Genomic DNA, 17,056 nt, shown 5'->3' on the forward strand with positions numbered 1-17,056 from the left:
GCTATCATTTGTTTAAAAATATAGATATTTAAATAAATATTAAGTGGGACTTCCCATTCGCGTGGACTAGTTGATGCCATATATTTTGTTTACTTTTATATATGCTTGGTAAAATTTAAAACTATAGACTCGCACCGTAGCCAGAGAAATTAGCCAAGATTTTAGATTTTTTTTCATTCTGTATCTGTGAGTCTTGTCTACTATGGAAACTGTATTTATAAACTGGTATCTCAAAGGTTAGTGGTTAGCACCTCTGCCTTTGAGTGAAGGACTTTAATTCCGTTCCCACGTTGTTCTTATAATTAGTATTATTTCTGAGCTGTCAAAATATCACAAGAAATCCTGAGAAGACAAAAACTGTGAACCTCCCGCTGAGCTGGCTTCAACTAGGTATGACCTTGATCCTTCAAAGGGATCAACTTGTTGGCGCTCTGTTGGCTTCAACAGGATTCAGTGACAGCATTAAGGTCTGCATAATTGAATCCCTTTTCAGGACCAGAGCTTACAAGGACAATAAAATAAATAATTGACCTTTCCAAAGCAGATTTATTAAACATATTTGATTCTGAGACTCTTTTACATTTCTTTCAATTTCAAAGCATTAAGACCCTATCCTACTACCAATAAAGGCAGTAAAGTCTCCCATTGATTTCAGTAGCATCTGGATCAGGTCCTATGTGACCTTTTACTCACCTCTTGAACTGGCAGATGAATGCAGATGGTATCTGAACTTTGCAATGTGTAAAAAATGTGTCAATCTTTTAAATACAATTTAAACCATATTTTTATCAGACTATTCTGCAAACTCCAAATTCAGTTGTGTACATTATTCCATCATCTGCAGGAAAGATACTTCCCTAACACTGAAGACAGGGGCTTTGCCGTAGCTTCAACACATGTAAGTTAGTTGGAACAGGTTATGTCAACCACAGAAAAGAGCTCCCAAGAGCTGGAGGTGTGGGAAGATAGTCAGTCCCTAGGATCAGCTGTTTCCATTATTGTTCAGTTCATATGCTACATGGCTCTTATGGGCTGTTTAGGGGGCAGATATACCAGTTTTAACATCCCAAGTGTGAATTTCTCTTGAGAGAAAATGTGAACACAGGAGCTATAGTGGACGAATGAATAGAGATGTATTGGTATGTATATACACCTCTACCCCAATATAACGCTGTCCTCAGGAGCCAAAAAATCTTACCGCGTTATAGGTGAAACCGCGTTATATCAAACTTGCCTTGATCTGCCGGAGTGCGCAGCCCTGCCCCCCTGGAGCGCTGCTTTACCGCATTATATCCAAATTAGTGTTATATCAGGTCATGTTATATCAGGATAGAGGTGTATATACATATCAGGTTTATCTAAACCATTCTGACATTGGTTGCTCTCTTCTATATTTGCAGCTTCCTCCTCCTTTATGTTAATGATAAATATAGCTATTTTTCAAATGTCACTTCTCTAAATCTAAGGTATTTTATGGTTTGACTATTTGACATCTTCTAAAACTTTTAAACCTGTAAAAATAGTTCAGGATTTAGTACTCTCGGTGTACAAAAGGGGTAAGGACCTTAGGTCAGCACTGCCTTTTGCCTTGCACAAAACACTTTTAGTAGTGTTTTTTCCTCTCCTATCTCTCTCAATTGGATGGAAATTAGGACAAAATTTTGTTGACTTTCTTGGTAAAATATTGAAAACCAAGGTTGAATGCTATATGTCCTGTGGATACATTAGCCTAATGTACTTAAAAATTAGCCATATTTTTAATAAAAATCTTAATTGCCTGAACACTTAATACAAAAGGCTTATCTGAGCTCTTATCAGATTTTTATTATTTAGGCTAAATTCTTTGCTGACTTGCATCCAATGCAATATCACTCGGCACAGGATTTGGCCTATGTATTTCTTCAGATTACTTTTAAGAAGACAATACTTGTTTTCGATGTGAAACAATTAATTATTAATTATGTAGTATAGTTGAAATAAAGAATTTACACTGAGCAAATTGATTAACCAGACAAAAGCAAATACTAAAATTTTATGTTCCTCTTTACTTGCAGCAGTACTTTATTTACTTGTGTTTATTCAAACCACATGGATGGATGGCTTCCTTTTGGGAGGCAGGAAGAATATAAAATGGCTTTATTTAAATAGGTCCTCAACCAAAAAAAGTATTGACCTTATTCCCACTCATAGCTAAGTACCTCTGGTTTTGCAGAGCTTTGGAACCTTCTGGATGCATGTTTGGAATAGCGTGGATGCCTGCTCATGGCTCTGTAAGTTGGTGCCTATGATTATAAAAAGGTGGTGCCCAGTCATCTCAATTCCTCCTCCTTTGCGGCTGTGAGCAGGAACCTCAGCTTTAGAGTTGGTGACTGACAGGAAGGCATATTTTTTTCATGACTTCCAGAAGACCTGACAGTTAGGTTACAATACAGGCATCCCTTGTTGTGTAGGATAAGTGACTCATGTGTGGAGCAGCTGGCCCAGCCACAAACTAGAAATTCCATTCACGTTTTGATTCTGTTGTTTATGGTGATCTCTTACACTGAAGATGATAGTTCAGTACTAACTGATGAAGCAAGTTGTTCAGAAGATAATTTACCTGTTCATTTTTCCCCATCATAACAAAATGATACAGCAGTAACAACTTGCAGTCAAGGTTGCATAATGATTTCTGTTCTAACCTCCTCTTTTCAAAGATTCATAACTTTTGGAAATTTTCACTTTTCCAGATAATTTTTTCAAGTCTAATGTCTTTCAAAGGGGTGCCTGTTTTGTTTTGTTAAGTTTAAGTAAAAGCGGTTACAAAAATTTTGAGTACAAGGAGAGGGAGGGAAATGTGTATATATACTTTTTTCATTTTATGAACAGCTCTACAGCCAAAATAGTTGAGAGTCTGAAATATGTCAAGGAAATAGCCTTTGCTGAGGAGAAATGTCTGAGTGTTCTGAAAAAATTAGTTTTGGTTTTACTGAGTTATGATCACATACTGAAAATGTGTAGTCCATTTGTACTCCTTTTTCTATAAGCTTGTAAAGTGGCCAGCTAAGGAAAGATGTATTCCACGTCTGTGGTCTGGATGGATAATTTAGCTGCTTAGAAACAAGTTAGGACAGACTACTGAGCAGTTGGTAAAGTGCTAAGGAGGAGCCATGCTGTGATGCACTTTACAAACTCTATAGTCCCCAAGGCTTGCATGAATGGGGCTTCCTCTTGCATATCTGAGTTGTATGAGACAGAAATCCAGGTACTGTCGCAAGTAGTGTCCAAATTATGGATTTTATACTCATTACTGCCAATTTTTCTACAAACTAGCAGAAATCTGAAATCCTGGATAGTGAACCTTCTACTCTTTATTATTTTTTCCACCCTAGAAAGTTTCACTCAAAAAGCTACTTCGGGTACATTTAAAGTTGTGTATATATAAGCGCTTAAATCAGGCTCTGCTAAATTTAATGTGATATGTGTAATCTTAATTCTCTACCCCGTGTGCGCGTGTGTATATACATTATTATAATTATGTGGTCACACACTCTTTATTGTGTAATACAGTAAAATATCTTTTTTATTGTTTTTGTATTTCTGAGAGAAATGTTAGGCTCAGACCCTAAATGGACAATCTAACAAAATCTAACAGAAAAGATCAAGGTCTTCACTTCTGCATAAATGTGTTGCTACTCCATCCTACTGCTTCATTGATAAGCCAAATTCTATAATAGCACACTACACCAGTGCTGCCTCAGTAAGATACTGAGAATAAATATTCACCCTGAACTCCAGTGCTGCCTCTAAATAACCACCCATGTCACTTGCCTTAAAGCTGGTCTTGGGGTATGAAATTAAGATAAGCGCTTAGTATGGGTGGAGTTCATTACTAAGTTAACAGCATTTACTGTGGTAAACCATTTTGTTCATCATCTTTTGCTGAAGTGAGTCCTCTGTGTGGTTTAGGTGCACCACTTGGGTAACTGCTGAAACTGCTGTGGTTTCAGAACAGGACCTGTTTTGCTTTTTGTAAAGCTTTTTTCCCTGAAACTGTTAGCTAAAATACTAACATAATAAAAAAGAACTGCAAATGTTTATTTGCATTTTCCTACTTCCAAACCTGAAAAGGCATTTTCTTATATGAATTTGATTGTAAAACTGCACATTTATTTAATCTCAAAGGAATCAAAGTTGAAACTGTCCTCTTTACTAAATCATCATTAACAACATATGTTTACCAATATTTCTGTTAACATTGTTTGGTTTGTTCTGTTAATTTTATTGGGAATTTGGGGGGTGGGGGGTTTGTCTGTTTGTATTAGTATAAAAATTTGCACCATGCTTCTCGTACCAGCCTGGGTTCTTGTAATTGCACACGTGTAAGGCCAAAGACATACTGTGCACCCCGTGTGTTCATTTACTTAAGTACCTAGTGCAACTGTCTATAAATCAATACAGAATTTAGCACATGCTGCATTACAAAGGGAAGCATTTGAGTGCCAATGATAAGATTATTAATTGGAGAGCAGTGGTAAGAAGGAAACGAGTACATTGAAAGACCTAATTCAATAAAGCAAACATTTGCCAGCTTTCAGAACCAGAGCATATTTGCCAGGTGGAGGGCCTTCACAAGAAGAGCCTTCTCTGGAGAACATCGATCACCTGTAAGTGGTCACTGGGATTGATTTATCCAAGGCGAGCACTGCCTATAAAGGGTGTTGCAGGATAGAAGCAGGCCTTTTCCATCTTTGCCATGTGTTGCTTCAAAATAAATTACCAAATTAAAACTGCCTTGAGATCAGTTTGTTTAATACAAAAACTGAAGAAAACAGCATACATAAAGTGAAATTGAAGACTTCTGAGTTAACAGTAACTCCATAGTATTCATAGTGACACTTCCTTTTGTAGCAGATTCATTCTTTTGTGATCTGAGCTAAATATGAAGCACAAGAAACCCCAATGCTCTTCACATGTGCTCTGAAACCACCATGGGGCTTCATGCAAAACATTAAAGCAGACAGTTTAGAAACAACAGTTTTAGTGAGCAAATAAGTTGCAAGACCTGGGACCACAATTCCAGTTATTGATTCCAAACAGTGATTTCAGCAACAGAAAATCTAACAGCTAAGAAAAGACTACTTAAAATGGAGCAAGCTCCCTCTTTACAAATCTGCCCAGTGAGGTTTGGTATTAGAAGCTATAGGATCAAATTCTCCTCTCATGTGTATCCTTGCAGCCCTCTGACTTAAATGGAAATGCACAAGTGCAACTGAGGAGAATTTGGCTGATGGTATCCAGTATTTGGGGTTAGAGAGCAAACTAAAACCAACACTTTTAAGGGGACTTGTTCAAGAACAGCCTGAATCTCAAAAACCTAAATATTCCAATTTTGTTTGTAGCCAAAACTAATTCTTTTAAAAAATAAAATTGTGTTTGCATGTTAGATCCTCTTGTCTGTAGAGCCTGGACTGTTGAACTCAACAAATGACAATTTTTGTCTCGTAACAGTAATATTTCAAATGCAGAGTTCTGTATTTTTTTAATGAATAGACTTGCATGGGTGTATGTGAGAGAGAGATCTCCCATCAGATGTGGCCAAGAGTGGGATGTGTTATGAATATAATGAGGTGGGGGTTAGGGGAGTGCAAAGACAATCTGAAACTGGCAAAGGTCATGAAAGAAGGTCCATATTAGAAGTAAGGAAAGCAAATACTGCTGTTAATTCTTGTATATTTTGTGTAATTTCCCTACCTTGATGACAATCTGCTGATTCGATCAGCCTTGTTTTTAAAAATATATTGGCTGACCAGTATATCCAACATGAGGCTGAAACCTGAAGTTGACATTTATAAACAGCATCCAGTATCTGTTGTATTAACTAGAAGTGCAACATAGGGAATATAAAGAACTTGCCATGAGCACTCTTCCTCAAGGTCCAACTGGATGAGCAGAATCAGAGGAAGAACCTAGCAAAATTGCAAACAAATCCATTTTTTTCTGCCATACCTTGGCACTTATAAAGAATTGAAGGGCAGGAGATCCATGTTCTTTTTCAGCCTCAGTCTGGACTCTCTGAACAGTGATTGTACCCAGGTTTTTTAAGTGCAGATGATGAGCTTCTTTGACCGCCACTAAGTATTAGATATCACTTGTCAGTACAGGGATTTTGATTGTCTCAGAATGCCTAAAACAGCAATATCTTTCTATACCTTTATAAACAACTTCAGAATATTTAGGAGTCGTCAATAAGTATTTTTGTCAAGATGCTAATTTTTCCACCCTATTTACTAGGAAATGCAGATGCAAAAGATTAATAAAATTTCAATGGGCTATGAATTACTGGAACTAGTTTCTGATGCTATAACTTTCTGAAATTCAAATGGCATACCAAAAGAGTTCTCTTTATGTAGAATCATTGTAAAATGGTACTGTTGCTGTAGCAACTCTGTAGTTAAGGGTATAAAACCTATTACATCCTAACCTATGTTTTTTAGCATCTTATAAATTCCCTTTTGGATCAGATTTCTCATACTTATTCTAATACTAATTTGTTTGGAAAGTTTCAAGGAACCAGTATATGTTTAGGGGGCGGGAGGGATGTTTTTTGCAACCTCTGCTGTTTCATGGAGGTTGCATAAAAGTGTTGTAATCCTCTTTTTTGTTGCCTTCACATAACTAAAAAAACCTCACTTTTAAAAAGTTTGAACTTATTGTACAGCTAATGAGGGCAAGTGACTGTGACATGTTAGAAAATATTTGATTTTGATATAAGTAAACATTGGAATGTGTTAATTTTAAAGCTTTGACAATCTATTTTTACATTTTTTTACATAGTCAACAGTAAAAAGAAAATAAGATTAATCTGAACCATACAATACAGTACTATATTGTTGTGGAATTACATTTTTTAGCTGAGACAGCCTCTGTTGTTATCTGAGTTAATTTTCTCCAAATGTTGTGTGCACTGAATAATAGTCATCAGCACCTCCTACTGAGTCACTGTTCATTCTGAGAGGGCATAAGACTCTCTCTCAGCCTCACCTACGTATCATAAAGCATGTTTTTATATCCTCTAAAATACTTGGAGCTTGAACTCAATTCTTATTTTTATATAAGGGTGTCCTGGAGTGAATGTATTACAGAACTCATATTAAGTTACAATTCAAAGGACTGGATGATTCCAAACAAATGATTTTAATAGTCAAAATAGACCTTATCTTGCGGGCCTGGTTACTACTTTGAATGAGCAAACCATCTGAGAATACCAGGTATTCTAGTCTTCTTAATCTTTCTTAGCAGTAGCTGATAGTAAATGTCTTTGTTCCCATCAGATTTCATAAACTAAGGAAAATTTGATCTATGTGGTACTTGGATAAAAGAGCTTTAAGAAAATAAAGAAGGTCTGGAATTCATAGTTTTATATGTACCAAGGGCATTAAAAAAGGGCTATACAAACACTTGGGGCTTGTCTACACTGCCCTGCAGTTCCGACTAAAGTGCTGCACCGTGTGGATGCTGTGGATGTGAACTAAAAGGTTCCTAGTTCATATTAATATAGTCCTCTAATGTAAACTCTGCATTAAACCCCTATGTGGACGCTCTCATTCATGTTAAATTCACACCTTTCGTTCATTCAGATTAACTTCAGAGTGTAGGCAAGCCCTAAGTATCCATGTGGACTCTCCTACCATGCACTAAAAGGTCCATCCTGGACTACTCCAAGAATTAATGCGCGCTTTTTTCTTGTGTAGACAAGAACATAATCTACTCCTGTTTCAAAGCAAGGTAGATCAGAGCGCACAGAAACTGTGAACTTTTAGTGCACAGCAGCAGATTCCACATGAATACAGTGCACATCAGGCTAGTGTTGGGTAGATTTACACCCCAGCTTGCTGTGAACTAAGTTTTGTATTGATGAGCCCTAATTTGTACTGTTTTTTATCATTTGGAATCTCTTCCTGGAGTTCTCTTTACATTTCTCCATGCACTTTGTAATTGATTTGACTTTTATACCAAGGAGTGTCAAGTCAGATATTGTTTTCTAGGGGAGCTGAGTTAAGGTTTATTTGTACATCTGTGAGGAGTGCTAGCTTAGGAGCCCATGTGAGTTTTTATTCTTATCTGGTTTATTATTTAGCTCAGGAAATTGCCCTTGCAAAAATGTTAATGCATATTTAATATCAAGGATAGAATATGGAACCTTTATCCAGGCTTGACAGCACTTACACAAGTAATCCCATTTACTTCATTAAAGTCAATGACAATGCTTATAAGAATAAGTGCTTAACAAGGGTAAGGGTTACACAGTCAAACACAATTAAACAATTCTTTGTTTCCTCACCAACTTATTTTCTTCATTGTGCATATACTGTACACTGCAAATGTGGATGGATGAACCAGTTCTGGAAAAGAAAAAGAAAAAAAAATTATATATATATATATAATATAATATAATTTTTTTATATACATACATATACAGATAATAGTAATTGTTTATGAAAATCTGCTTGTTTAACATAATTGTTCAGTGTTTGGAAATGTAAAGCATTAAAGGCCAGATTTTTAAAGTTGTTAGGCAGTAGGTCCCTAAATACCTTTAAAATCTGGCCCTAAGTACTCATTCTTATTTAACGAAAGACCCAAAATCAAACTAAAATGTCTCTACCTTTAATCAAGCGAAGTTAAGTACAAGTCATAATTGACAAATATTTGTGATCAAATGCCTTTATATATTGGTCTTCTATCTTTTTACATTTTGTCAATAGTATTTTCATAAATCTAGATTAATTTATTGCCAGTGTTTATAAATAACATTTATGAAAATCTATGAAGAGAGAAACAACTGTTGAGACCTTTTGCAGGGATAATGGGTGCTGTGATATCAGGTTAAATTTTAGATCATTCCAAGAAGAAAGGATGATATTACAGTAAAAGTGCATGAAGGACAATCTCCTACTTAGGGATTTGCATTTTCCATGGTAGGTAACCTCTCTTTTTCTCCTTGTTTTTTCTTCTCCTGAACTTTCCAGGTAAAAGTACTCCTGTAAACCAGCTCGGGTCTGCAGATTTTACCAAGCCCCATGATCCATTCCAGCCATTTGGGGCTGAAAGCAGTGACCCGTTTCAAACTAAAAAGGGGTTTGGGGACCCGTTTAGTGGAAAAGATCCATTTGCTCCCTCCTCTTCAAGTAAAACTTCTAAAGACTCTTCCTTGGGGTTTGCAGACTTCAGCTCTGTAAGTTAATTCATTGTCTCTGAGCAAACCACTTTCTGCTCTGCTTGCCGCAAACTTAGTTTTTTTGTTTTAATTGCAAACCTACTGTCCACTGGCTTCTGTCTTAATACCTTCATGCTGTCCCCATTGTAGTTCTGTATTAATATTTCTGTATAAAAAGGCATTTTCTCTCAATAATAAAGGAGTTTTGAGTTTGATATTCAATTTTAAAAGGGTTTGTTTTCTTTTAAATTATTTTAGTACAGTGTGCCTTTACTCTCAAGATATTTGTAGCAGAATCTGTGTACTGTTTTTGTTGCATGGAGGCTGTTTTGTAATTGATTTTTGGAAGCCAGGATGTAAAAATTCCTCAGAAATAATTAGCAACAGAGGGTCCTGTGGCACCTTTAAGACTAACAGAAGTATTGGGAGCATAAGCTTTCGTGGGTAAGAACCTCACTTCTTCAGATGCAAGTAATGGAAATCTCCAGAGGCAGGTATAAATCAGTATGGAGATAACGAGGTTAGTTCAGAAATAATTGTTGAAAGACATTTATATAGCAGTTTCACCATATCCTGAAAAGTAAATCCTTAAAACAAAGGGTTCCATATAGTATTTGTAACTGTTTGTGAAAAAGTTCTGACAATCCTGTCACAATGTTTTCTCTATATGCACTGGAATATGAATCATAAAGAGACATATACGAGAGAGAGAGTGAAAATTATTAGTTGTTGAATTTTGTTTCAATTACTGATTATGTATTTCATGATAAATGCAAAGTAATGCACATTAGAAAGCATAATCCCAACTATACATATAAAATGATGGGGTCTAAATTAGCTGTTACCTCTCAAGAAGGAGATCTTGGAGTCGTGGATAGTTCTCTGAAAACATCCACTCAGTGTGCAGCGGCAGTCAAAAAAGCAAACAGAATGCTGGGAATAATTAAGAAAGGGATAGATAATAGGACAGAAAATATGTTGCTTCTGTATAAATCCATGGTACGCCCACATCTCGAATACTATGTGCAGATGTGTTTGCCCCATCTCAAAAAAAGATGTATTGGAATTGGAAAAGGTTCAGAAAAGGGCAACAAAAATGATTAGGGGTATGGAACGGCTTCCGTATGAGGAGAGATTAATAAGACTTTTCAGCTTGAAAAAGAGACACCTAAGGGGAGATATGATTGAGGTCTATAAAATCATGACTAGTGTAGAGAAAGTAGATAAGGAAGTGTTGTTTACTACTTCTCATAACACAAGAACTAGGGGTCAACAAATGAAATTAATAGGCAGCAGGTTTAAAACAAATAAAAGGAAGTATTTCTTCACACAGCACTCAGTCAACCTGTGGAACTCCTTGCCAGAGGATGTTGTGAAGGCCAAGACCATAACAGAGTTCAAAAAAGAACTAGATAAATTCATGGAGGATAGATCTATCAATGGCTATTAGCCAGGATGGGCAGGAATGGTGTCCCTAGCCTCTGTTTGCCAGAAACTGGGAATGAGTGACAGGGGATGGATCACTTGATGATTACCTGTTCTGTTCATTCCCTCTGGGGCACCTGGTGCTGGCCACTGTCGGAAGACAGGATACTGGGCTAGATGGATGTTTGGTTTGACCAAGTAGGGCCATTCTTATGTAGAGAAGCCCTTGTTAGACAAAGCAAACGAAGGTCTGTTTTGTAGAACCAGTATATTAACATCCATATTGCACCCCATTAGAAAAGATCAGAAGGTCTTACAGCAAAGCCAAGTGCCTTTCCTGGAGTAAGTACCAGGTTTTCAAAAAGCCTGACTTTGTTTCTAGTGTTGGCAGATACACTTACAATGATTTCAAATGTAGTATTAGAATGGCTGTTCTAAATGCTACCGGTGGTGAATAGAAAATATGTTCCACACAAAGCCTCCAGCTTCTTTTTTCTTTCATGTGTTTAAGTTTTTTGTTCTGGGTTGCATTGCCACACAATAAAATTACCAACTCAATCTATTCTTTTAAATCTGGTGGGCGTATTTCACTGTTAAGTAGGTGTTTGGTTTTTATTTAAAAAGTTTTGTCTCAAGTGGTATTAATTTTAAACAGTTTTCCCCAGTATTTCAATTCACAGTAAAATGCATATCATTCTCCTACCTGATATATGTTTAGCTGAGGTCCTCTGTGCATATTTTTTTAGTTGCCCTCAATTCTTTAGTTATTTGAAAATATCAAAGCTCAAAATATTATTAAACTTTACTATAATTAGCAAAAATCTGTTGAAAGTTGGTACACAGTTAAATTCTGTGACAGTATACAAAATGGTGACATAATAAAAGTCAGACACAGAGCTTGCATTATCTGCAGTTTTTTTTGAATGGTTCTTAGTTTCTGTTTTTGGGAACAAGGATGTAATGTCTAAGCATAAAAATGGAATGACTGTTACCCAACAGTGATTATTGTATTGACAGAGTACAAATATTTCTTAGTTGTCAGGCTTGAGTAAGTCATCAGTGATTTATACCAAATGATTAACCAGTGTCATTTGTTCCATTTAAGTTTGTGTTTATGCCCCTGTGCCATCAGGGTTGTAAGAGATAGGATCAACTTTGGAAAGTAGAAAAAATAGGATCTGAAAAACCATTTATCATTTAGCTGGTCATAGCTTAGGTTAACTCTTGTAGCTGGACAGAATTTAGTCAGACGAAACAAATTTAAGCTTGCATTTGTAAATGCTCTCTATTGCCCTGAGAAATCTCTTCACTAAGTGCTCCTTTAAAAAGAGAGGTTTATTTGTTTCCCTGTTCTATTCAACATTATTTTCTTTCTGGTTGTGTACAACACAGGATCACGTTAACACACTTAGTAATGCTTCATCTCTTGCTTTGTGAAGTCATAAGTAACCCAGATATCTCATAAACCAGGGAAAGGATTGTGCTTATCTGTTGGTCGGAGGATCCTCTTCTCAATTATGAAAATTCCAAACAATTCCATTTACAGTATGTTTTCTGACATGAAGTGTGGAGCTGTAGGATCTGCAATTGCCATGTTGATTAGCTGGAATTCTTCATGATTACAAGCAAAGAGAAGCTGGGGATTTCCTTTAGTTTTTTAATTGTTATTCTAGTGTTGTTGTTTGAATTACTGAGTTGTTCTTATCCATTGGATTTAATGAGTGTGATTCCATTGCATTCTTGACTTTTGGATTGTCATAAAACGTGAGTCTTGGGAGCTGACAAAACATTTTGTTAGTTCGTTTTTCAGATATTTTGCAAAATTCCAATCATCTTACAATCAACAGAAAAAGACAAGCCAGGTGAGGCTTCTTTTGGTGGAAGGGAAAACTTGTCCCTTCCACCAACAGAAGCTGGTCAAAGGGACAATCTTTCCCTGTCACCAAAAGAAGTTTGTCCGATAAAAGATATTCCCTCACTTACTTTATGTGTGTCATATCTTGGAACCAACACGGCTACAACACCACTGCAAACAATTGATAGCATGTTTTCATTTTCAAGGAACAGAGCATTCAGAACTAAGCTCAAAGATTGCTCTTTATTCAATGCATATGGAGTTTTGTCACATATTAGACATATTTTTCCTGCAGATGATTTGTCTTCCCTTTACTTATACTAGGCCATTAATGTACTTGTTCTAATATTTTGAAAAATATATCAATACTTTATTATTTGAGTGGTGTTTTCAGATACCTTGTGATAATGCATATTAAATCTTCGTGTGAGAACTTTCTTTCAACATTAGCTTTTGTTGAAAACTGGACAGCAATAATAATGTTATACTGATTTATTTTTAGCTCAGTAAAACGGATTTTTATGGGCAATCTGCACATAAAACAGTGATGATATTGAATTGTTAGGTTATACGTTCCACCACTGAACATTTAAGGTTCATTTAGACAGACTTGAACTTTCAGATCCATGTGACTTGAGTATTTAAGAAGTACAATCAAAATTTGAGTGAGCGACAGGGAATGGATCACTTGATGATTACCTGTTCTGTTCATTCTCCCTGGGGCACCTGGCATTGGCCACTGTCAGAAGACAGGATACTGGGCTAGATGGACCTTTGGTCTGACCCAGTATGGCTGTTCTTATGTTGTTTAAATTCTAAAAACAATAACTTCTTTTAATCTGGTGGTGATTATAAATTATACTTACATAATAAATAGGGATCTTTATGTTGATACAAAAGTATGCTTTTGAAATGATATGTTTGATCATGCTAGCACTTTATGATAAGGTAAAAATGTCAATCAAGCATCAAGAGTTCCACACTTGTCAGAAATCCAGATTTGCTTTGTCTTGAATCCACTTCACTCTTTTAGTAAGCTTTTCTAACCACACACCATGATTTCAGATATGTATGAAATAAACATGTTTGTTTTTAGAAAAGTCTTTAGAAATTATGCATCTTATCCTAAGGAATGAACACCACTGGTAAACTTATTTTTTCAACATTTTGAAAAAGTATCTGAGACCAAAAGTGATTAGCTGAAGTTCATTATATCTCTAAAACTTTTATAGTAACAATAATTTCACCCTAACTCCGATCCCTAGGATTTTCTTATGAATGTTAGGAAACTTTGGTGAAATTCTGGCCCCACGTAGTTTGACTTCATTGTGGCCAGGGTTTCACTCATTGTCTTGAAAATCATATATTTACAATTTAGTGAGCTTTTAAGCCTTACTTATCAACTCTTCAGTGAAATAAATTATAGTAGGAATGGACTGCGTTTCTTGGTTTCAAAAGTCAAGTTTCTAAGATGCAATGCGCTTGTATTACTAGCTTTGGTTTCATGACATTAGTTTTTTAGCAGTAATAGCAGGAAGAACTGCCAAGAGCCAGGATAACATAAAGATAAAATACAGTGTAACTAAAAAGATCAGAGAATTGGACATAGATTACATTTCTTGCAGGTCCAAATTAATAATGTGAATCTTATATGTTTGTTTAAAAATAATATGAAGCATGGATATAGTGTGTAATGGACAGGTAGATTCTTGGGAAAATGTACTCGAGACATATAATAAACTAGATAAGTGCATATTTATTATTTAACGTTAAGCATATGCTTTCCTGAATTGAGGCCTGTATGGATAAGACAAAGTTTGTAATGGATGCTGTAGCAAAATAAGTCAGTGCAACTATGTATTGTGCTGCATTCAAAGATATGTCTTGTCTTATGGACCAGGGAGGTGGTATTCACAGTTTATACAGATATGATTCAACCAAAGGTGAAATTTAGAATTCTATGCACTGCTTTTCCCTTCTAACAAATCAAAATATTAAATTTTTCTGAACATTCAAATAAGTATCAGAGCAATTTTTTAAACAGTGGAAATAATACAAAACTAAGGACTAGTTTTGCAAATACTTACAATGCGGCAAACACTTGTGTGCGTGTTTGCTGGACAGTGCGCCTTTAAAGAATAAACAGTAAAAACTAATCACTGATTTTATTTAAAAGTAAAATAAAATGTTATTTTGATAAGAAAATAATATTTCTCACATTTTATACAAAATCCAATGCAATCAGTTTTTAATGTCCACTTCTTTAATATGTGAAACTCTGTGTAATATTAGGGATGATTATTATTGGAATAATTTTGCACATTGCTTCCATGTACTGAAATTATTTGATAATATTAAAAAAAGATATAAGATGAATATTAAAATGTATTTTATTTCTTTAGTGTTTGTTGCAAAATTCATTTGGATTCTGTTATATTGTTTGCTACTGTACTGCCTGAAAAACTCTGCATTTATTTTATAGACAATTGCAAAAGCAGAATTTTACTTTTGATCGGATGGTGAAACTTCCCACAAATCTGCAGTCTCCAGGTTCATTATTAACATGTATCACCATTTACAGAAAACACTTCACAGTGTAGTGGCATATCAGTAAATAGCTTCCAATTTTTGTGAGCTTGAGGCTAACATCATTATGCATCTTTAGTATGGATGTAGGCTGCTACACCCTCAAACTCTTCCAAGTAATTTTGCCCATTGATGTAGAGTTCCTCTCTCTCCCCAGATCTTCTGGTCACTTTCTTGTATGCATTTGGGACCTGGATTCAGGCAGGATAACATCCACATGAAAAGTTTATGCCTTGGGTGGGAGGAGGAAGGTATTAAGTAAAAAGATCAGTGAATGGAGTGGGGAAACCAATGAGTTTATTTCTGGTTTCAACCTAAAAGTGATAGCCTTATACATCTTGTTACTTGATGCACATTTCTTAATGATTTAGATCTACTGCATGTTGCATACTTATTCTGCTGTCTTATTGTATATTTCTTTTGTTTATTAACCAAGTTTCCATTTTTATTTTTTAGTTTGGAAATGAGGAGCAGCAGCTGGCCTGGGCAAAGCGAGAGAGTGAGAAAGCAGAGCAGGAGAGGCTGGCTCGATTGCGAAGACAAGAACAGGAAGACCTTGAATTGGCTATTGCACTTAGTAAGGCTGATATGCCAGACTCTTAAATACAGTCTTTGGGCTCCATCCAATCCAAGTCAAACCATTTAAAAAAAGGTTTTGTAAAATTCTTGGTTTATGTTGTGAAGTAATTGTAGTCACCTTTAAGTCAAAGCATAACAAGATTGGCTGGTTATATCAAACTGGGCTCTCCATGGCTTTTCAAGTACATAATGCACAGGAAACACACTGTAAAAATTGTATTATACTTCCTAGATAAAAGTTACTGCTTGTAAGAAATTTAATGTATGACCCTAAGGTACTGAAAGCAAAGTTTCTTTATAATGCAGACAGTGATTGCATACAATAAGCTGCAATTGTGAATCTGGCTTTTATTACCTGAATTCCATTGTCATTGTTTTGAGGCTGCAGTATGAATAATAAAATTATAGAAAATGACACTTGTAAAAAAAAAAAAAAGTTATGTTTATAAAATTATCACTTAGCTTTCAGTTCTTTTTGTTACATTTATTTAATTTCTCATAGTAGGCCAATGACCACCTAGCTCAAAGACTTGAGGGCAAATTCTTTCCTAGATGTTCCCCTTTCATCAGTGAGATACGGCTTATCTTATGAAAGAAACTCTGATTATTTATATATTAGATGCATATTGACACAACTCATGTAGAGTCAATCATATTTTGAATTCAAAGCCTATGAGAATTAATAGCTTTTTATTATTTAAACATGATTATTTGCATAAGAGTTTTTTAATATTTGTACATGGTGGTATTAAAAGGAGTGATCCTGATATAGTAAATTAGACAAATTATAGTAAATTAGACAAATGATGACTCAGTTCTAAATCATGGGATAAAATACAAATTAATTCCATGAATGAGCATTAAGACAGGAATTATCGTGTTTGAGGCTTTTTTTACATAATGTTGAATAATTTCATACTTTTTAAATTTTAATTTTGAACTGTAATCTTCCCTGCAACCGTATTTTCCCTTCATTTGCTCTAACAGGCAGAATATAGGGCTGCTATTTGTATTATCCAATTGACTATGTTACAATCTCTACCTCGGAAGTGATTAAGTGTGTGGTCTTATTTTTAAATATTCTGGTTGATGATTAATCTCACTGCCCTTCATTTAAAGTTATACAACAGTTGTATAGACTAGAAAGTTTTTTATTTTAAACTAGCCCAAGTTCACACAGATTTCATTTGCCAGATAGATCGAATAAATGGATATTCATGCAAAAGTTACAGCAATATTTGTAGAACAGAGAGGCTTAAAAAAACAGCCTATCTACTGATAGCACTAATTAGGCCAGTATGTCTAGCTTTTTTATACACTTCCAGAATTCAGGGGGGATGTTACATGTATTTTATAGAGGTAATGCAATATGTATTTTACTTGTCACGGATATAAAATGAGTACTTACAGTA

The 17,056-nt window shown here is 35.3% G+C and overlaps 1 protein-coding gene across 6 annotated transcripts in view; it reads left to right on the forward strand.

The window, feature by feature from the left end:
• Positions 1–17,056, forward strand: part of EPS15L1 (epidermal growth factor receptor pathway substrate 15 like 1) — a 71,486-nt gene extending 54,430 nt beyond the window's left edge. For 5 of the 6 annotated variants that reach the window (XM_005279044.4, XM_065578372.1, XM_005279045.4 and 2 more), the window contains 2 exons: positions 9,012–9,217; positions 15,522–17,056. In XM_005279044.4, the coding sequence (XP_005279101.1) occupies positions 9,012–9,217; positions 15,522–15,668 (353 nt within the window). In that variant the 3' untranslated portion in view covers positions 15,669–17,056. The remainder of the gene's footprint in view (positions 1–9,011; positions 9,218–15,521) is intronic. The other variant, XM_065578373.1, reaches the window with a different exon arrangement.

Source organism: Chrysemys picta, chromosome 25 (assembly GCF_011386835.1).
Source record: "Chrysemys picta bellii isolate R12L10 chromosome 25, ASM1138683v2, whole genome shotgun sequence".
NCBI lineage: Eukaryota > Metazoa > Chordata > Testudines > Emydidae > Chrysemys > Chrysemys picta.